Source organism: Yarrowia lipolytica, chromosome 1E (assembly GCF_001761485.1).
Source record: "Yarrowia lipolytica chromosome 1E, complete sequence".
NCBI classification, from domain to species: domain Eukaryota; kingdom Fungi; phylum Ascomycota; class Dipodascomycetes; order Dipodascales; genus Yarrowia; species Yarrowia lipolytica.
The window spans coordinates 1,179,472-1,200,001 of NC_090774.1; the positions used below are offsets into that span (position 1 = coordinate 1,179,472).

The 20,530-nt window shown below is 48.1% G+C and overlaps 7 protein-coding genes across 7 annotated transcripts; 5 read left to right on the forward strand and 2 right to left on the reverse strand.

Annotated features, from left to right (window-relative positions):
- On the reverse strand, nt 1-345 carry YALI1_E11798g (uncharacterized protein; the record flags this gene model as incomplete). The annotated part of the gene is made up of 1 exon (XM_068282950.1): nt 1-345. One exon carries the CDS (start codon nt 343-345, stop codon nt 1-3), a length of 345 nt encoding a protein of 114 aa, XP_068139051.1.
- Nucleotides 346-1,213: 868 nt separating this feature from the next.
- On the forward strand, nt 1,214-1,837 carry YALI1_E11807g (uncharacterized protein; the record flags this gene model as incomplete). The annotated part of the gene is made up of 1 exon (XM_068282951.1): nt 1,214-1,837. The coding sequence occupies one exon, from the start codon at nt 1,214-1,216 to the stop codon at nt 1,835-1,837; it is 624 nt and encodes a 207-aa protein (XP_068139052.1).
- A 2,253-nt stretch (nt 1,838-4,090) lies between these two features.
- Nucleotides 4,091-5,413, forward strand: YALI1_E11835g (uncharacterized protein; the record flags this gene model as incomplete). The annotated part of the gene is made up of 1 exon (XM_503739.3): nt 4,091-5,413. The coding sequence occupies one exon, from the start codon at nt 4,091-4,093 to the stop codon at nt 5,411-5,413; it is 1,323 nt and encodes a 440-aa protein (XP_503739.3).
- A 2,590-nt stretch (nt 5,414-8,003) lies between these two features.
- YALI1_E11875g (uncharacterized protein) lies at nt 8,004-8,609 on the forward strand (the record flags this gene model as incomplete). Its single annotated transcript, XM_503740.2, has 1 exon — nt 8,004-8,609. One exon carries the CDS (start codon nt 8,004-8,006, stop codon nt 8,607-8,609), a length of 606 nt encoding a protein of 201 aa, XP_503740.2.
- Nucleotides 8,610-11,905: 3,296 nt separating this feature from the next.
- Nucleotides 11,906-15,679, reverse strand: YALI1_E11943g (uncharacterized protein; the record flags this gene model as incomplete). Its single annotated transcript, XM_503741.2, has 2 exons — nt 11,906-14,871; nt 15,499-15,679. 2 exons carry the CDS (start codon nt 15,677-15,679, stop codon nt 11,906-11,908), a joined length of 3,147 nt encoding a protein of 1,048 aa, XP_503741.2.
- A 1,773-nt stretch (nt 15,680-17,452) lies between these two features.
- Nucleotides 17,453-17,875, forward strand: YALI1_E11969g (uncharacterized protein; the record flags this gene model as incomplete). The annotated part of the gene is made up of 1 exon (XM_068282952.1): nt 17,453-17,875. One exon carries the CDS (start codon nt 17,453-17,455, stop codon nt 17,873-17,875), a length of 423 nt encoding a protein of 140 aa, XP_068139053.1.
- A 285-nt stretch (nt 17,876-18,160) lies between these two features.
- Nucleotides 18,161-18,490, forward strand: YALI1_E11976g (uncharacterized protein; the record flags this gene model as incomplete). The annotated part of the gene is made up of 2 exons (XM_068282953.1): nt 18,161-18,262; nt 18,314-18,490. 2 exons carry the CDS (start codon nt 18,161-18,163, stop codon nt 18,488-18,490), a joined length of 279 nt encoding a protein of 92 aa, XP_068139054.1.
- Nucleotides 18,491-20,530: the final 2,040 nt, after the last annotated feature.

The window sequence follows — 20,530 nt, forward strand, 5'->3', positions numbered from 1 at the left end:
TTACTGCGTACTGTACTGTAGTTGTAGTTGTAGATCATCATTGCCGGACCCATGATCAGAACCTAGACACCACTTTAGAACCATGGAACGACGTCCACAAAGGCTGAGACTCGGGAAATCGCATATTTTCTGTTTCGTAATGGCCGAAAACATCTCAGTATTCTTCATCTCGCTCTCTCGGCGAAATATCCGCTTCCCGTTTGGTCCTTGCGTTAATAAAACTCCGAGGAAAAACGCTGCAAGTCTCTCAGTCTCGATTTGGACGGGTGAAATATTGGTTAGGTGCCGTTGCTGGTTAGAGACGGATTGGTTGGTGACAAGTTGCGTGCAAATCCAGTAGAGCATGACGTTTCTCGCCAATTCACTGTGTTTTTGCTGACTAAATTGGATGGGTATACATGATAGAAGATGTTCCGGTATGACTAAGCAGCCTGGAGGCGAGATGTGTCCAGTGACTATATGGCGGTATCTCTGACTGAGTACTTGTACTTGTACCAGGCTTAATGAACTCGTGAGGGTATCCTTGAATGACGAAAACAGAGGCATGAATAGACAGCGGAGAGTGGATGGAATATCGTCCAATAAAGGAGCGGGTGGGAAGAGAATCTTGAAACTGCTCAAAGACATGATGAATGGTGAGGTCGGAGGTGTGCTGGTGCTGTTCATGACCATCAGCTGTGGGTTGGTCGCGCTCGGGAATGTAAAGGGAGATCGGGTGTTACAAGTACACAATCACCATAACAAGAGTCCAGTAAAAGTCTATGGACGTGTTCCGTAGGTGTAGAAACTTGCGCAGTACTAACTGTACTTGTACTCATACTCCTCCTGCACTTGTCAAGACTCGTATGTCCCTGTCGGTTCCACCCCTTTGAAAACGGAGGTTCGATAAAACCATACCAGGACCGGCTCTCGATACCGTGTGTATCAAAAGTCAAGTCTCCGTGTACAATACTCGGTCCAAGTCCGACAAGTGTAACTGCATAGTGCGTGTCTTTATCAGAGCGATCTCACCATCAGCTCCTAGCAGCTGTCACACTACGACTACAGAGCTGAGTACAGTGTCTTGTACCATACTCCGTCAGACTAGCCAATGACAGAAGGACAATTCCTTTAGTACGAGGACGGTACAGTACGTCAAGTTTGCTCGGAGTGGGTCCTTTTGAATCCGTCTTCTCCTCTTGGCTGCCCCTCATCAGTCCACGAGTTACAGTCCATGTTCTGGAAATCCTTCCTCATCGGTCCAAGTACATACTGTTGTCGTACCGTACCGTACCGGACGTACCGGACGTACCGAACCGTACCAGAATGTTCCCTCTGGAATGCACTCTGGTTGCATCGCAGTCCGAGCCGCGTGTTCTTTCCTGACTCCCGGGGGTTCTTGGCAATACAACACAGCAAAGAGGCTCCGACAGCAAGCCAGGGTTGTCTGCCAAGAGGAGACTTCATTCTCGGCCGTACGTGGTTAGTTTGCTACGTTCAGCTCCTCTGGTTCGATTCTCTCGTCTGTATCTTCTCCTGGGTCCTACCCATTGTTACACCGTGGTCCGTCCTTGCTGAAACAATACAACGGTTGTATAGAAACGGCGGTCATCACGCAAGACCATCTAATCTATGCACGTTTGAGCAAATTGGTCGGGTCTCTTGCTGGCAACAAGTCTGGTTTGGGAAGACCCTTGTCTCACCTTGCGCCCAGCTTCATCCCTCCCCTCGTTCCATCCCTTGTCTGCGACGTTTTGAGACCGCCAATAACTTGTGGCAGATTACTCAAATTTGCCCGTCTGATTGGCCCCCCTTTCAATTGTCTTCCAGCAACCTTTACCAGCTTAGACTTGAATAAAAATATTTCACGGCGATTTTTTAACCGAGCGAATACTGCCACGGGAGAACGTACAAGGCGCCGTATCTCGCGCAAAAACGGGCCATTCGAGCCAAAAATGGCGCTCAATCAACTCAGCAGACTCCATTCCATGCACAGCCAGCAACGCAACCAACCCACACCACCTCCACACCTCGCTACAGGGGGGCACCCCATTTATCCACGTCATGCATAGAGGCATATGCATCTCCATCAGATGGTCCGTTTGATAACTGGAAACTGGAGAAGTAGTGGCGTAAATAGGAAAATACCTATATCGGAGGACTCACCAAACACCGACAAGTCCATCAATCTAACTTTCATCCCGGAAATCCCATCATCCACCAAAATACCCCTCACCGCAAACCCTCACCAAACTCACACCTGCATCTAATCTAATCAATCAGTCAATCTTCCTTCAGCAAAAACCCGCATGGTACAAGGCCGAATGTGTACGGCTCGCCAAGAGTTCGGGAGGCGGAGCAGCTCCCTTGGCATTACTAATGCGCATGCCATTGGTGTGGGAGGGGTATCTGGGCCGGAGTAGGCGGGACGCAAATATAGACCCTGGAACGAAAAGAACAAGACCATTGCAATCGCCATCATGTGACAAATCCAATGGTGCAACTTCCATCTTTGTAGCTTCACATGTCGTCAAGTTAGCTCCACATGTATGTCCATAGGATGTATCTATCATGGTTGAAACTAGAGCTATGAACAGGGGATAAAGACTATTACAAGCACCTTTGAGGGCATATTTCGAATGGGTATTTGACCAGCTTATGACCGTTTTATTTCCGGTCCATAAAATGCGACAAATGTACGTGGTTGGGTGGGTTGTTTGGTCATTTGTGGACGGATTTTGATTTTGAAAGTACCGTCTTGTTGGAAATCACGTGAGGAACACGAATATGCTAGCCATTCTCGGCAGTCTCTTGTCGATTCCGTGCGCAGTTTACTTTGTAATTTAACTCCGTCGGATGTAAAGAGACGTGATAGAACCACTTTGAAAACGTTAATGGACCTCGGTTTGCATAATAAACTTGGCCTTAAACTGTAGTTTAATTTCCAAAAGGGGGCGTTTTGCGCGGGATATGGGCGCGAGAGCGCGAATCTGAGCGCACCAGCGTCTTCTCCAGCCCTTTGCCATCACAGCCATATGTCGATCGTCCACTTTTGGGGACTCCAGTGGGGTCTTTTGGACGCTTCAAGTTGGCACGGCCGAACTTTAAGACGCGCTTCTTTTGGTGACAATGAAGCCCCGACACTTGCTTGAAATATGCCCGGGGTTGGATATTGAAACACATAGCAGACATCTCCCGAGCGCGCGGAGTATGGAGCCGGTCTTGGCTGTCGAATCCCTTCACTCTAGCGCTGTTCAGAGCCCGTCAAACCTTTTAGCCTCCAAAAAGCGGAACCAACCGATGCATGTTCGGATGCAAGATAATCTGGCGGTCCATGGGGACATGGTCACCTGTGGCCCGCTCCAGAGCCATTTGTGGCCCCAAAACTCGCAAACGGGGCTCTTCACTGCAAACTCCGCCCATCAGATAAAGGGCTCTGCTCCATATGATTCTCCTGGATGTCAAAGTTAAGGTGGATATTTGCGTATGCTAAACGGAGTGATATGTTTAGCCTCCCAGAATCAATAGAGTTGGCGCAACTTAAACACAACGGAGTTGTACTATGTGTTTTTGTTTGTGTTAATTTTTTTCTTTCCTTGTGCTTTTTTTCTTTTCCTTGTGTTTTTTCGCTTGTATTTTTTTAATCTTTTTTGCCGCTATCCTAAGAGGAGGGGCTGAGAGACGAGCAATCGGCCAGAGAACCCCCAGAGGGCGCAGAGGGCGGGAAACGAGGTCGCCGGGCGCAATATCACCATCACGTGACCCCATTCCCGAGAGATGGCCCGTCCTCCATCCAAACCTTGCCCTCGCTAAAGAATCTCAAACCCCATCTTGTGGATGCCAAAAACCCACAAACCGTGTGGAAGCGGGTGCCAAGGTTCAGCATAAAATCTAGATGCCTTGCGGAAGCGGATGGCGGGGCGCCGAACGGGGGATATTTGTATGGCGACCAGCTGATATTATTACATCAACGTGTTTGCAGGCACCACATTACCCTACTGGCCAGTTTCCAGCCCTCTCTGAGGCCTCCAACATCCCCCATAAGCCGCCCCTAAACCTGCCTCACAATACAAATTAAACATGGCCAACATGCATGTCCATCTCAACCTAGATGAAGCATATTTCCCTTGAAATATATATCTCTGGTAGCTTCCGCCCCCGCCAAAATGGGTTCGATAGATTATCGCTAAAGCTCACAATGCTCCACAAGTTGCCGTTGGAACAGCTCTCCACTGTGTTTTCCTTCTGCGACGCGCGTTCGGTCGTGGCTCTGAGTCTGGTATCTCCGTACCTGCGATCCTGTGTCCAGTCCAACAGAATTGTGTATGAACACGCCCTCAACGACATTTTTTTCGGTCTGACAAATTCAACAGGCTCTAGAAACATGTCGGTGGCTCAATCGCTCAACTTCATCGCCTCGCTAGGCCACCAAGTCGACATTGAGCAAGAAGTCAACCTGCTGGCAGCAGAAAAGATATCCAAAACCACGATAGCGCCGTTCCACAACGATTACGAACTGCACAACAACGTGCTGGTCAACCCAACCGCCACCCTCGACAACTCCTTGTACAATTTCACCAACCCCATCACCCAAAATGACGACTGTCTCACCTGGCTTGTCAAGGACTACCACTATGTAACCCTTTACGAAATGAGTCTCCGCGACGGCTTCCTGCGGGTCAAGCACCGAGAAAACATGGAAAACATGATTGACTACAGTGGAACTTCAGTCAGCAGAAGTTCGCAGATGCAAATCGGAAGAGGTCACCTGGGCCACTACTACGCCACCAACGATACCCAGATTTTCCAGGACCAACTGTGGATCCGGAAAAAAGAGAACCACGTCATCAAGTCCATCATGTTACCGATCGGATACAATTTGCCCGGTGTGGGGGTTCAGAAGCTGCAGTCCAGAGTCAACAGTCGGTACAGTTACTGCCGCCTGGACTCCAAGGATGACTCAGCATGGTTTCTGCTTGACTGGAATCAGGCCAAGTCCTTTCTGCTATTCAAAACCGACAAATACAGCGATAAGATTGATCTACATGCCTGTGCGGAAACAGGATGTGTGTTTATCACCTCAAACACCTCCCTGAACACCCTGAAGCTGTTCCCACGAATTTCTGAGCGCGAAATTACTTGGTATACAGCCCAGACCAACGATCTACCAAAGTCATACCTGTCTCTACAATACGGATGTGTGGTTAGAGAAGGAGCTGAGGTGACGTATCTCAAACATAAGGGGAGTATCTTGTTGGTGGGACAGGTAGAGGGAACTACACAGTGCTGGAAGTTCACCCGTCCGTTTCTCTCCAAGCTAGATGCCTACGTCAAGAGATGTCTGCCTGTATGGAAAGCAGATAGTGAAGAATGGAGAGACTGGAAGATGGATCTCAGTGGATACTTTTATCCCCAACGAAGGAGAACGAGATAGAGGGATGTATGTATTTTATTTATTAGAACTAGTTTTGCGGATAGAGTACTTGTGTTTGGGGTGTAGTGTATGATCGGAGAACAAGACGAGGCCGAGTTCCGTAATTTCGGGGTTATAAGAAAATAAAACATACCACAATGATCTTCTCACCTTGCTGGTTATTACAGTAAAGGTCTCAGACTGATAGGGGCATTATATTGGTTGTTTCGGCGTTTTATTAGGGTTGATGATGGAGGCTGCGATAAAAGATTAGTTTGTGTCTTGGAGACTCGGGGAGTTGACAGTTTGTCAGTAATTGTTCCAATTACTGCTGCATTATCCTCTGCTTCAATTATTTGTCGCATATCCTCCTGTTCATTCATGTTCCTGGCCACCTATATGAGTAGTCGTCATTTCCGTTCTGCAAGCTTGACCAACTCCGGAAGTTGCACATGTGCGTCATTGGGGCTGTGCAATTTCATCATTCCGAAGCTTCAAGTTGCATGGTATTTACAGCTGTATTATCTGGATGATCTGTTGATGGCACCTGGTTCCCGAGATGGTGAATTGATAAGTAAAGCTGACATTGAAGGTAAGTTGCTGGTTCACGTGGTTTTCAGAAGTGTTATACGAAGATTGTAAATATATTGGTGCCGCGTCCAAAATGTTCTCCGCTCAATCGTCTTATCTACATCCCCATCTACCAACCACACGCAATAAACACTCAGTGAGAGGCTACTGCGACATAAACTCAGGCTTAGAAGGCTTGATTAGATCATCGTCGACTTGTCTGTAGCATATTAGAAAGAACCTACAAGTCCTTCCCACCTCTTTCCCTAATAATGCTACTCACTATTGAACGACGGCACGAGTACATGTATAGCAGTCATACGACCGCAGAGTTATGTGTCAAGCCGCCTACTTGCAGATCATCTCCATCAAGAACCCTAAAGTGATTCGTTGAAGCCTTGAAGAAGCACTATTAGCTGCTTTGAGCTCTCATTTCTGTCCATCTACATGGTCATTCAACCTCCCCACGCCCAATAGACATTCATATGGGCGCTGTTGTCTATTCTATAGCCAGATCGGACCCTTTCATCACCCCTGATCACCTAGGTTAACTTTGAACCCTCGCAGCTGATTGACTGAACTCACGGACTCTGAGACTCCAACTCCAAGGGGTTTTAGTTTTTTCCCCTCGAGACATTCGCCCACTCGGTCACGGTTCTTGCACAAGCTTCATAGACAACATGTTTGGGTTGAGGAGAGAATATGGGCGTGATCCGGTTCGTTTTCTGATATATAAAACAAGCCAGAAGTCATCTATTGAGATTCTTCATCCATTGCGACTTCCAGAATCTCAATTGATCCAGTATTGACAGAGTTAGAGCAGGAACGAATTGTATGTTTGTCAAAAATGGTCTATAGAGACCCCCATAGACCCATATTTGGTACCATTCGAATCCTCATAATCGTCGTAATCTTTCTAGCATACTCTCTCATCACCAAACCCCCTCCCCTTCTGCCCATTTGTTTCCACGGTCTTCTCGGAACTAAAATATCACCCCGAACCACCCAAGACCAACCCATGATCAACCTGAGGCATTAAGATTCTCCCGAAGATTGGATTAGTCATCCGTAAAGGGTATTAAATATCGTGAATGAGTGCAAATTCACTCTCTCGAATCATCCTTATTGTTCTCCAGTCTATCTCCTGTCTGTTTCTGGTCTTCCTACCACCTCTCATAGTGGGTGGACAACAACTACTTAGCTTTACTTGAACTTACTCCCTTTAGTTGACATAAATACACTTTAAATCACATCATCCAACTAAACTCCCAACTAACCCCGACCACTTTATTTGCCGGCCCTAAAACCTCTTCTTCAACTCCCGAACCCAATAATTACCGTACCGTCTCCGCTTTTCGTCTCCTCTCTTGGTCTCCTCTCTTGGTCTACATCTTTCCTCTCCAAGATATGAGATATCACGTGACCGCCCAAGGCGGTAAGGCTTCTGGGCGCCAAGAAACGGCGCTTCTCTATATGGACGAATGTGCATGTGACTCCAACAGCCCATCTGCGAATATGAGACTACTCCGACGCCATACGCACAAGTGGTCCATCTCGCCCAATATTGGTCAGAAAATAATTTGGGCAACAGTGGCATATTCCCGGAGATTTTCTCATCAAAACCATACCAAACAGCCCCCACTCGGGCCCCTCTCCGAGTGAGAACGCTCAGCCACAAGTTTATCGTCAGATGCGTTTTTTTTAAGCTTATTTGAGCGTTCTATACGGATTTGTGGGAGGTGAAATATGTCTACAAGTAGGCCAATAGTGGACTTATTTGGATTCTGAAAAGAGTAATCTACTTGTCCCTGCCCAAGTACATGATTTATTTTTTTCAGAATTCAATTGGACTACTCCTTCATCCTCAACCGTATATCTCCGAAATACCGTCCGATGCCTAATAGTTTCGTATGTACTCCCCTCATGCTCTCGCAACTTTGTCAGTCTTACAATGGGCCCCTCTCTTATCATATATTAATACCCGTCTTGGCGCTGTACAAATAAATCACTACTATACTGTCAACTTCTCTAATATCTAACAATGTCCTACAACACGGAGGCTCTGGAGCGCGGACGGGCGTTTTTCAACCGCATGAAGCACCAAATGACCATTCAAACAGATACCACCGACAAGGAAGAGTCGACCCAGCTTCAAGATTCGCTAGTCAAGTACTACATGACCAGGAACAAGCCCATTCCAGAGTGGTTGGAGACCGAGGAGACCCGACAGAGTCTCGAACGACTTAAGATCAAAGATGCCTCCACTGCGGCCTCTACCAATCTCGTGACTCCGACAGCCCCCATCCAGATCAAAACTCCGGCCTCCAATGTGCCTGAATTGACCCATAGGGGCCGATCTCCCAGTCCCACCAGTCCTCAGACTCCCACTTCTCCTGCTTTCACCAACCAACGGCCTCCCCTCAAGTCCAGACCGTCTCAGCTGCAGGATATCTACGCCCGAAGAGGCTCCAGTGCCGACGTAAGCCGCCAGAACTCTGTCACGGGCTTTGAAAAATACGGACGACCCAACGGTTACCAGGAAGTCCGAAACGCCAGGGTCCCACCTCCCTTGAACCAGGAATCGACAGACAGAATGAGAGAAAAGCTTCGAAACCTCTCGAGAAGCAATTCTGTCCAATGCCATTAGGTGGTCAGTCTAATGTAATGTTTAATGAAGATATGTTTATACCAACCAGGGGTGGACTGTATAGTGCCAGTGTTGGACTTTGTAGTGGATAATTTCAGACCTTGTAGTGGATATGTGTGAGATTAGAGTGAATATTCGTAATTAACAGAAAGAGAAGATAATAATGGTACAAGTATTACGCTTTATGATGAGACTTGATTTGATCTGGTTGATTTTTATTGCTAATGTCAACTTGGTGTCTGTGTGTAAAACCCAGCTGACGTAACAATGGAGGAGGTAAGGAAAATGGCAAGTTCAAAACTACAATAATTGGAGATCAAATAATGTAGTTCTCCAATCATTGTGGCTCTGGGATCTTTGCTTCAACACTTGCGAAATCATCTTCAGTTTGCAAGCCTATCAAAAACAGTGCAGTGGCTCCAAAAAGTTAGCAATTAAGACGAGGACTTCAAATGATGGTATTTCCACTCTTTATAGATCACTATTTCCCCACTCAGGTCTACTTTCGTCACTTAACACCAAATTACCCTCTTGATTACTAATACTCGGAGATGTCAATACTGTGAGAAACGTCGATCCAGCAATCCCACACAAAACAAGTTGAACCAATACATAATTTCCTCCTGATATTCCCCTTCTCCAATCACTTGTTACCACATTAATAACTTCTTTACATCCTTCTATCTTTCTCAGACATTGCCGTGCACTTTGGCCCGCTAAGACACCCCGAAACGTTCCCCCACCAACTTTACAGTCCATCACCGTTGTTCACGTGATCCCAAATTTCCCCTTTTGTACCTCTTCTTTCCAAAATCCTTCCTCCACAAGGTTCTTATCGTGCTTCCCGCAACCTGAGAGGACGCTGATAGGAGCCTATCGACGCGGTTGGGAGCCCCGAAAAAAGATTGGCAGAGTTTATCAGCTCGGAAACAGTTGGGATTTGCCAACCTTGATCTGATATTTCACCTGGATTCATTTCCGAGAAATTTACACCTCCAAAGAATTTTTTGTAAGAGTTTTACAGGCACATCAGACAGATGAAAATGAAGTCAGGTGGAGGTATATATGGCGATTGGTGACGTCATTGGAAGTACAAACACCTTCCCAGTAAAATCTCCACTCACCGCTCACCGCCCACCACTGATCTTCCCACCATCGTGACGACATATCCAACTCGCTGATTAGGCATAACAGAAGGACGGAAGAATAAAACTCAGTCATATTGGTGTCCACGTGACCATCAGCGTCGCCGTCCTCCCCTCTCTCCATCCAACCCTCTTGTAACCTCATACCATTCGCCATGGGCTATTCGACCCCAAACCACATCCCGCCCTGGATCCTCCGATTAGTAAGCGAATTAGTTCAAAGGTCACCTAAACAAGTGCTTCACGTGACTCGCACGCCTCTGTTTACTCACTACACGAACTGTAGGCGAGTATTTTTTGAGCGCAAACAGAAAAATTCGCTATATTACATAATCGTCATTACATAATCGTTCACACCTGGCTGTTCCCCCGCTGTTCCCCCGCTGTTCCCCGCTGTTCCTCACATGTAAGGTAATGTAACAGCTCCAGATGGTGCATATTACACAAACCGACTTTGCATTACTTTTTTTAGACCCGCTAAGAACAATGTATGTATCGTACCCCACAATATGGAGAAAAAAAGAAAAAAAAGTTTGGGTTGGAATAAAATTTCGAGCAACTTTGAGTTCCAATCTGGAACCGGTTCGATAGCCGAGGGAAGGCTGAGAAATACGCAGATTTAGAAGAAGGACTTTGGAAGCAACCAATTGAGCAGTTTAGTCGCAGTAGTCGCTTTTGGACGAGTTGGCCGAATCTAAATCACGTCTCTGAGGCGGCTAATATGGACCCTTCTGTAGTCTCGCGCGTATATGAAACTCTACTACCCCAACATATATGGAGTGGGCGGGAGATGAAAGAGGTTTTTCAGAGCAATACCGAGCCGCAGAATGCCGTTTCTTTGTCGGGTTGCTTTGTCTGAGTGTTTCCCCGTGTTTATCCGTGGTTTTGTTGTGCTAGTGTGGTTACGAGGAATGGCCGTTGTTCAGGTCGGCCAATGTCCGGCAGTGACAATAATTTCAACATATCAAAAAGAGAAGACCAGATATCCTCATTGCTATCTATACGAGGGTAGTTTCAGCTAGTTTCTAGCACGAAAAACTAAGCAAACTACATGATTCCCACTCCATCCAGGGTCTCGGAACCTTAGACAAACATAGCCCAACCCACCAGACTGATCTCCTATTATTACCGTGTTAGAAGGAGACAAAGCGTGTCATCTTGTAATAAAAAAACACAGAAACCGTGTCTAACACCAGTCTGTTGAAATTCCGGAGCAAATCAGACTCCATCGCGTCCAAAAAGGCCCTTCTTGTATCTCTCCAACAAAGCCTAACATACTGTTGGGAAATGTGGGGTAGCAGGGCTGGTTATGGCGTCATATTGTTAGCGTGAGGGTACGACCCGATCGGATTGGATCCGGATACCTACGACTATTGGAGTGGTAGATAGTTGGACAGCACGTTGATTGAAGCGTTATTTTACACCTGTTGACGGTCTAGATGGTGATGTGGTAAAAGTTGGCCTCAGTCCAGCAGTAAAGGGTACAGTACTACCAACGTGTACATCTCAAGGATTGCATCCTCAGCAAATTTCAACTACAGTAGTACATCTTTACGCCACATTGGACATCTCCATGTACCCCAGATTCTAGACTGCACATTCTAGACTGCTTAGTGAGATGCACTTGAACCAAGCCTAGACTTGCACGCACAGCAAAGATACATGAGTACTTTGTTAGAGGTGCACTGCCGGGAGGAGAGTTTCATTTGAGAGCACATTTGGTGCAAGAGGTGCTGTACAAGCGGTACATGTCCACTATGTACAGTACATACTTGTAGTTCGATCGTTAGAGCTATCGTGAAGAGAGGTAAACTTGTATTACAGTATAGTGTGGAGAAGAGTTGGAGACACATAAATCATATCAAGATGTTCCTCTTGCTGAGACAAACACGCTGGTACTATTATTTTCATAATACCTCAATTATAGCGTCGTTTTGAGGGACTTCATACACCTGCCCTCCAGCATCGTATACTCTACATACTGTACTTAGCCGTAACTAGTTGTGCAACAATATCAGCCATCTACAGCACAAAAAAGCCGGTAATGATTCGTCAGTGTATACATGCACGTTCCCACAGTCTACAGTCTACAGTCTACAGTCGCCGCCATTCCATTGCAAATCATTATTATAAATTACTAATACCAAATACCTATTGCTTCTTAGTCTTCTCAGCCATGTACTCAAAGAAGGCAAACTGGCCAGGGTTGGCACCCTTCTCGTAGACAAATCGGCCAGCAAGGTAAGAGCCAAAGATAGCCTTGAGGTAAGACTCGGGAACACGCTTGAGCATAACATCGAGACCAATCTCGTTGACCAGCAGCTTGGGGAGAGCCTCGTGCAGAACAGAGTTTCGGAACTCCACGTCGTCCCACAGAGCGGAGTTCTTGAGCTCACCAGACAGATCGTTGATGGCGATAGACAGCTCGTCGGAGAGAATAGATCGAGGCTTGCCGGTCTTCTCGTGCTCTCTCCAGATAGCCTCAAACTCCAGTCGGGCGTTGTTCTGAATGATGGACTGCACCTCCTTGACGTAGGCCTTGTAGAACTCAGGCACAACTCCGTCTCGAATACACATGTCCTTGGCGAAAGACTCGTCGTCAAAGGCAAGAGAGGCAAGAACCTCCAGAGAAGAGGAGGTCACACCGCCCTTGTTGGCAGAAGCGTCCTTGTAGACAACGACACCGGCCTCCTCAAGTCGGAGCTTGGCCTGCTGGGTGATGAACAGGTTGGCACCCTCAACGAGCCACTTGATCTTGGGCTTGCCATCAACAAACAGCTGGCTGACGTTGTTGATGTCAATGGCCTCAGGTCGACCACCGCAGGGAACAAACATGTCAACAGACTCGCATCGCAGATGGTAGGTGTTTCGGAACTGGGTACCGTTGGAAACAACCTCACCAGATGGCAGAGTCACGTCGTTCTCGTCAACAAGAACTCGGTAACCCTCGGGAGAGAGCTTGGACGCGTCGTACTCGGAGATCATGACTCGTCGCTTAGCCAGGGACAGGAGCTCCTCTCGGTCAAGTCCGTTGGGGTCGTAGAGGACACCAGCACCGTCAATGACTGTGGTGTACTTCTCGGCGGAGAGAAGAATCTCGTTGGAGCCGAGATCTCCGTCGGGGCCACCAGTCTGCTGCTTTCGCACGGTGGGCTGCTCAATCTCGAGCTTTCGGTAGATACCCTTGACGTACTCTCGCACGGACAGAGAGGTCATTCCGTACTCGTCGTGAGGGATACCACCGAGAGAAGGAGACTTGCCAGTGAAGAAAGACTTCCACCAGGGAGCGCCTCGCTGCTTGGCGTGCATGGTGGCCCAGTTGACAAGGCCAGCGGTGTTCTCATCGGGACCCATGAACAGAATCTCGGGAGAGCCATGCAGGTCAACGATGGGCTCCTTGATGCCGGGAGTGTCGCCCTTGAGGAGCAAATCAATGACCGAGTCAATGTACTTGTGGAAGGCAATCTCGGCCTTGTCCTGGTGCTCGTTGTTGAGCAGAATGACACCCTTGGAGCCACCCTCGGGGATGTCCTTGTTCTTTCGCTGCTGGGTGTTGGCGAGGTTGTAGTTCTCGTCGAACATGGATCGGGCGTTGATTGAGTAGGCCTCTCGGTTTCGAGACTTGACGATTCGGATACCGCCACGGGCAATATCGGCAAATCGGAGGTGGAAACCTCGGAACTCCTGACCAACTACAAGGAACATACCGTACAAAGGTTGAGGGTACTCGGACTCGGGGAGGAAGTCGGGAGAGAGTCGGAACGACAGAGCAACCTTGGTAGGGGTGTAGAAGTTGGTCTTGAGCACGTGGGTGTTGAAGGTCAGGAAGGCCTCCATTACCATGGCCTCGTGGTCGTTGGCGGCCTTCTTTCGGACCAGCTTCTTGAGCTCATCGGTGGAAAGAACGGACTGGGTCTGCAGTCGCTGGTAAGACAGGGTAGGCAGGAACGAGTCACCCTCGGACTTAGACTGGATGTAGTGCACGTCGGCAAACTGCAGGTACATCTGCTTGACAACGTCGAGCTGGTTGTTGATCAGCTCAAACAGGTAGTCTCGGGTGAAGGTCTCCTGTCGCAGTCGTCGCTTGAGCTTCTCGAGAATCTCAACGTGCTCCTTGCCAGTGCCGAGCATCTGCTGCAGAGTGGTGTACTCGGAGCCCAGACGGTTGAGGAAGTGCTGCACGAAGATGAAGGCGCAGTGGGCATAGATGGACTCCTGCAGCGACATGTCGCCTCGGGCAAAGTGGTGCTTGAAGGCGTTGTTGGGCAGGCAGAAGAGCAGAGAGGCCTCCTTGACAATCTGGTGGATGGAGTTCTCAATGGGAGGGTACCGCTTCATGGCCTTGATCTCATCAGCAGTGTTGGCGGTCTGGGGGAAGGCGGGAACCAGGTACATGGAGATGATGGTAACACCGTTGGAGAACTGCTCGACGTACTTTCGGGTGGAGGTGAGTCCGTAGAAGTGGTACAGATCGGACAGAGCGGAGAAGTAGCCGGGAGTAGTCTCCTGCTTGTATCCGATAATGACCCGTCGCTCTCGAGAGCCGTCAATCTCAAACATCTCGATGACGGGGCCCTCTCGCTGGACAACCTGGTTGACAATCTCAGAGTAGATGGCTCGGGTGTACTCGGTGGCCTTTTCGTAGAAAGTTTTGTCGGAGATCTTGGTCAGATCAGTCTCGCCCTCCTTGGGGTTGGGCTCGATGAAGTCGCACTTGTAGACAAAGTAGCATCGCAGAGCGCCGTCACCAGGAATGGAGTCGTTGGTGGCTCGGAAGGTCTCGACTCGGAACTTGCCGTTGGGGCTAGACAGGTACTTTTCGTCGATTCGGGTCTCGTACTGGGGGCCCTCGAGGTTGGTGGTGCCAGGGTTAGAGGTGTCGATGTAGAAAGCGTGGGCATCGTCCTCCCGCACCAGCTGGATGTCAAGCTTCTTGTCAGTTCGAGCGTAAGCAGCAATCTTGGCAGAATAGAGGGTGTGGATGTAGGAGACAATGTTGTCGATGGACTCGGTAGCGAAGAAGGAGTCGTCGATCGAGAGCTGCTCGTAGAACCACTTGGTTTCGTTCTCAATCAAGTTCTCGGGGATGAAGCCCTTGACGTCAATGGCGTCCATGACTGGGTTAGTTGCATGTTAAGTGGACAGTGTCAAAAAGGGTGACGACAATAGCTATGTAGTGCGTGGACCGACCTTAGCGGCGGTTTGATCTGACTTCAATTTGGTGATCTGATATCATCAGGCATCGTTGAGTTGATCCGTTGAGTCAAATTGTGCTGCATGTGGTTTTTTCTCTTCATGCCAAGCAGTTGGTAGAGATGGCAAATGTACACTCTGTGGGGTGGGTGCTTAAAGACGAGAATCGCGCAATAATTGGCAAACTAGTTCACGTTACGCCACTCGCCTTAACTGTGGTTTCACTCCATCACACCACCTGATGCATGCACCCGCCTGAGCTGCAGTGTCGATTGCCGTACGACATCGGCACAGTAATGCAGAACAAGACAGGCACAAAAACAGACACAAACAGACTATAACACGGTGTTTTTGCTCACGACCATGTATAATTAGGGTCACCGAGTTGGAAAATGCTCATGAATGAGTGGAGAGACGCCACTTTTACGCCACAATTCGATCCAAACGCAAACCGATCCGCTCAGATCAACCACAAGCACCGAAACCGGTTGTGAATCGATTGGTCACCAAATAAACCCAGAGACGTTGCTGTCTCCGATACTAATACTCACCCTTCTCCATCTGGGAGTCCTTGCCGTCGAACAGAGGCGAGTTGTAGCCGGTCTGGTTCTTGAGAACATTGTTCTTGACCACCTTGAGGCCGTTGTTGTGGGCCAGATGGGCTGCTGCGGCGTTGAGGGTGTTTGTGTTGGTGGCAGCCTGGGGCTGGTCACCTACGGGAGTGGCAGGCATGGTTGTGTGAGGTGTTGGTTTTGTGTCTCTCAATTGTGGAGGCTCCAGAGGTATATATATATAGGCATGGTGCGTTCCCAACCGGCCCTCCTGTGTGTGTTTGGTTTGACTTTGTGTTTCTGCCTAACCCCAAAAAAAAAAAAAAAAAACACAAAAAGCCAGTTTTTGTGCGTGCATGCAGCCTCCAGCAGAAGCGTCTTGGTGGCACACTTCCGAGCTGAACCTTGTTCCCCGAGGAGCCCTTGCCAAAGTGCACCGACATGTAAGAAGCCGTCGGGTCTTGCAAAATAGACATGCACTAAATGGATGGCGGTGATTTGGGCCTACACCATCGTGGCGTGCGTGGGAGAGAGTGTTTGGCCCCCAAACAAAGAGGGTCGGAGATGATGCTATTTTTGGGTGAGTACTAATGACAGCTTGTTGATTGTTGAGTGTCATGACCGATGGTGGTTCTGACTCTGTCCCGTGCACCGTTTTGGCAACGCACAAGCAGCCTGGGGTCACAAGACTTGACGATACATGCTGGCAACTGATGACAGGGTCTTCCAGCAGGTACAGTACAACTGAAGTACACACCTGACTACTGGCACTCTCCCAAGAAGGTAACCTTCCTCCCCTTCCTCCCCAGACACACGCTAACATTACATTTCATACATATTGGTGGTCTCGGTACCCCACACACTTAGCTCTCATCGCTAACGGCCAAACCCAAGGCAAAAGCTGCCGCAGTCAATAGCCGCGTGAGAAAGAGACAATCGACGTGGTGACAGTGCGATAATGGTTGGTGCTACCTAATACGGATAAGTGTCCTGTTTGAATGTTCTAACTAACTATAGGTGGATATTACAGTGCTAACATGCTGCCAGACTACGAGTGAGTGTGCTGTAAAACACTACTCGGCGGCCCCTCTCCTCGAGCGCGCGCTACGACACTTGAGGTTCCTGTCGGTCGCTCTCTAGACTTGCTTTTTATCTCACATCGCACCCAACCTCCTAAACGGACCCTTTTTCTCCTTCTCCAGCTGGACGAACGTGCGGCGCGTCCCAAAAGGGCAAGCCAACCTTGAGTGTGGATTCTGGGGGACTCCATGGCAGAGCCGTTCAACATACTCTACATTACGGGGTGCGTAATATGTAAGAGTTTGGGTCTGGCGGGAGCATGTCATATGTGGCGCTTGTGGGACTTGGGACGTTTCTGCTTCTGACGTTTTCGACGGTACAGTAAGCACAAGTATGACGTCTCCTACCGGACTGGACCATCGGAGTATGGCACTTTGAACTGTGAGCAATGAGCAATGAGCCATCACCACGAACAACGGAACTTGCCGCTAGCCGCCAGAATACCCACCAGTACACCCACATACAGCCATTCCGACGATACTCCTTGTTCCATGTCTTTTCCCCGGTGCTACTCGTACCGTATCCCCAACATCACCACCCCACATGTCCGGCCGGGTAACCTGGGGAAATTAGCTTTGGAAAACGCTAAACGATCCTCCCCCCGAGTTTCTCCTTGAGGCAGTTATCTGCGAACGTTCTGCGAGCGTTCTGCGACTCATGCTGCGACCGGAACTATTGATCCGAGACACTCAAGAAGGGGTGGTTGGGGCGCTTTTTTCCCGCTTTTTTCAGCGCCCCGCTGGTCCACCTTGCAACTGGGACTCCGGCCACCGCTCGAAATACCTCCTCTCCACAACAAAGGTTTTACGCCACTCGGTGGTGCACCGCCTCGCACATTTGGTGCACTCATTTCATTTCGAGTTTGGTGGCAAACATGTTGGTGCACGATTTTGGGGCCGAGAGACGGCGGTTAAAAACGGAGGTTTTGGGGCACACTTTTAGCCCACGAGGGGAAGTTGCGGCGGAAGAAGAAGAAAAAACAGAAGTGGATGCCCGCATACTCCAAATTAGTGGGGTCCGTTGCATCCCAAACTCACCTCCCACACCTGGTGATATTCTCCCAAAAACATGCCGCCCAAAACACCGCTCCCAAAACACCACGGTGCATGGAAAAGAAAGTCTCTTGCCCGGGTTTCCTCTGTTTTTCGTGCCAAGCAAAAAACAACGCCCAAAGGATGGACCGGCTTATCTGTGGCCAATGGCGTCGCCCAGATACCACGAAAAAGAGCGTGGAAACGTGATTTCTAAGCACTCGAAACGCTTTACCTCGGCTATCAACAAGGGAAAAGACGATTAAGCATCGCCGAATCAGGGCCCGGGCGTTGAACGTGTAGGGAGTACATTATCGTGTGACTCAGACAATGTGAAAAGACCACCGTTACGATTCCGACCACCTACAAGACCGATATCGGAGTCACAGAGGACGGGGACGGGGACAGGGAGCGGCAAGGTCACGCCATAACTACAAGTACAAGTACAGTACGGTACAAGTAATTTAGATGGACCGTCTGGTTGGACGCGTGACTCAAACGTGTCTTTGGACACACTCGTTCCTGTGACGCTCCACTATCTCTTCATTATTATGTGTCGTCTAATCCATCGTCATATATGGGTTTTTTTTTTCCCCAAAAATTCCAGCGTGAAATTTCAAATTAAGATTTTCCGACACCGGCGAGAATCGAAGGTGCGGCGGACGTGCGGCTCAAGAAAATGACGTCATTTGAGAACGAACCAGACAGCTGATTTGACCAGTGAAAAGTGCAATCGACGGAGAATCGACCAGAGAATAGTTGTATCAAGTTTGTATTTCTCTCACGTGATCAGCCGTCCTGTTACAGCGTCCTGTTACAGCCATAATAAGTTCCGCGTTATCCTCTCTACCCCACTCTCCTCGTACCTTAACTCAGTGTGAGAACACAATGGTTCTTCGGAATGCTCGGAAAGACGACATTCACATGTGCGGCCGAGTGGAGAGAGTGCTGGAGCCGGATATATACTTCTATGGAGTGTTTCGGATGTGTTACAGGTGCACCAGGGAGAGGACTGTGGAGATAGTCACGTGAGCTGATGGAGCTCTCCCAGTTCTCTCCGCTCGTGCTTAATGGCGGTTCTGGTCATGACTCATGGGGACTATGATTCATGTTTGATAGGCACAACTGTTTGAGGCGGTTGCGTTAACGGTGTATGACTGCAGACAGGCAGAAGAGAGAGGATAGCTGCGTATATGAGCTCCTGCTGAGTAACGGTGATGATTGAGGTCTTTAGTAGTCGATAATGAGTTACTTGTACAAGTCACATGAAGTGTCCTTGTGCTTGCTTACTAAGACACATAATGTATTCAGAATGTCACAGAAAACGTATGGATTTCACGAAAAGAAACGGCAGATATTACAATCACGAGAACTGCATTTAAATTACTAAAATCCAGCTCCAACTTTCTCTCTGGAGTTGCTCTGAAGGTCTTGCACGAGCCGAGATCTATCCTCAATGTATGGGTAAAGGTCTCAGATGTGTTTCAACTGCTTCAAAGTGGAGATTAAACGGCTTCCAACGGCTTCTAACGGCTCAATCAGGCTGGTAATCAACTGCTATTCACGATAGTTCCTTCATATAGTACTCACAATGGTTCCCAAAGGTTCCAGAAGTAGCAAAGAGACAAGAAGTCGGGAAGTTTTTCAGATGGGGAAATAAAAAATTGCTTAGCTGATAAATTGAACGTGCGTATTGTTTCCATATGAGGTTTGTCTTCTCTACTTTACGGAATTTCGTTTTACGGATACTTTTGTTCCACTCCCTCCAAAAAGTCATTATTTGGAGAGTATTCAGAATTGCAAATATTGGGAATATTGATCTGTAACTGGAAAATTAGAATTATATAGTCACATATGCTGTTTTGTCAACTTTTCATAGATCTTCCATTCTTGCGGAGCTCGCTATTTCACTTCATATGTCTCCCCATTATCGTCGCGTGTGAAGTGTATTGGGGGACTCAATGAGGAGCATTTTGTGTCGAAAATGCATCTGAAAGTGGATGGCAAGAGTAATATTAAGGATAACTGTTATTTATGTGACTTGTGAACCAAATTGAGACTAACAGGAGTGATGATATTTTGGGGGAGACACTCAAGTAATATCCCAGTATGATGAATATGGTATTCAACTAAGTTCATACTATTACACTAAAAATGTCAACTAACACTTGAAGGCTACTCATGTTTAATAATTGGTCAACTATGACGATCAGTTCAGGATGGAAAAGAAGTTGGAAAGAGAACAACGGAGGACAGCGAAGGAAACATTGCCGTAGACTAGAATCAAGAGGGTTGAAGCTATACCATTGATACAAAGTACCTGTGCCTCAATTAAAGCGCGACAGCCGGGGAGTTTGTAGTTGAAGGTCAGAACCACTCAGATATAGACCATCTTCCCGTTGCCGTATGTTGTGAATCCACTTGCTCACTGTCTAGTTATTCACTGCCAGAAGACCAGTCACTCCAGAACTGGATCTGCAACCTGAGCTCTTACAATGGGTTTGTCGAAACTGTGAGGGCTGGGCTGAAGCCGAGGGTGCACTTCAGGTAGCTGCCCAGACGTCGACATGATAGTACTGTACTACATGTAATCAATATAGTACGGAGAGAACTATTCCAGGAGAACCGTACGAGTATAGAGCATCTGACATTGTGACTCGGTGATGTACAAGTACAGTACTCATTAGTACAATAGGCCTTACTCGCGATTGTGCTCGATGGGCCCTCAACGGCTAGCTTTCCAGCTCCGTGCCAGGGCTGCTACTACCCTCTTGAACTAATGGGATCTTTGGAGATTTTGAACATAAACTAAACAAGTTGGACATGAGACTTACTACTAACACATCTGGTTTAAAATCAGGACCTTGTTGTCGTTTTTCCAACATTGTAAAGTACTACTAGATGATATGTATTGAAGCCAT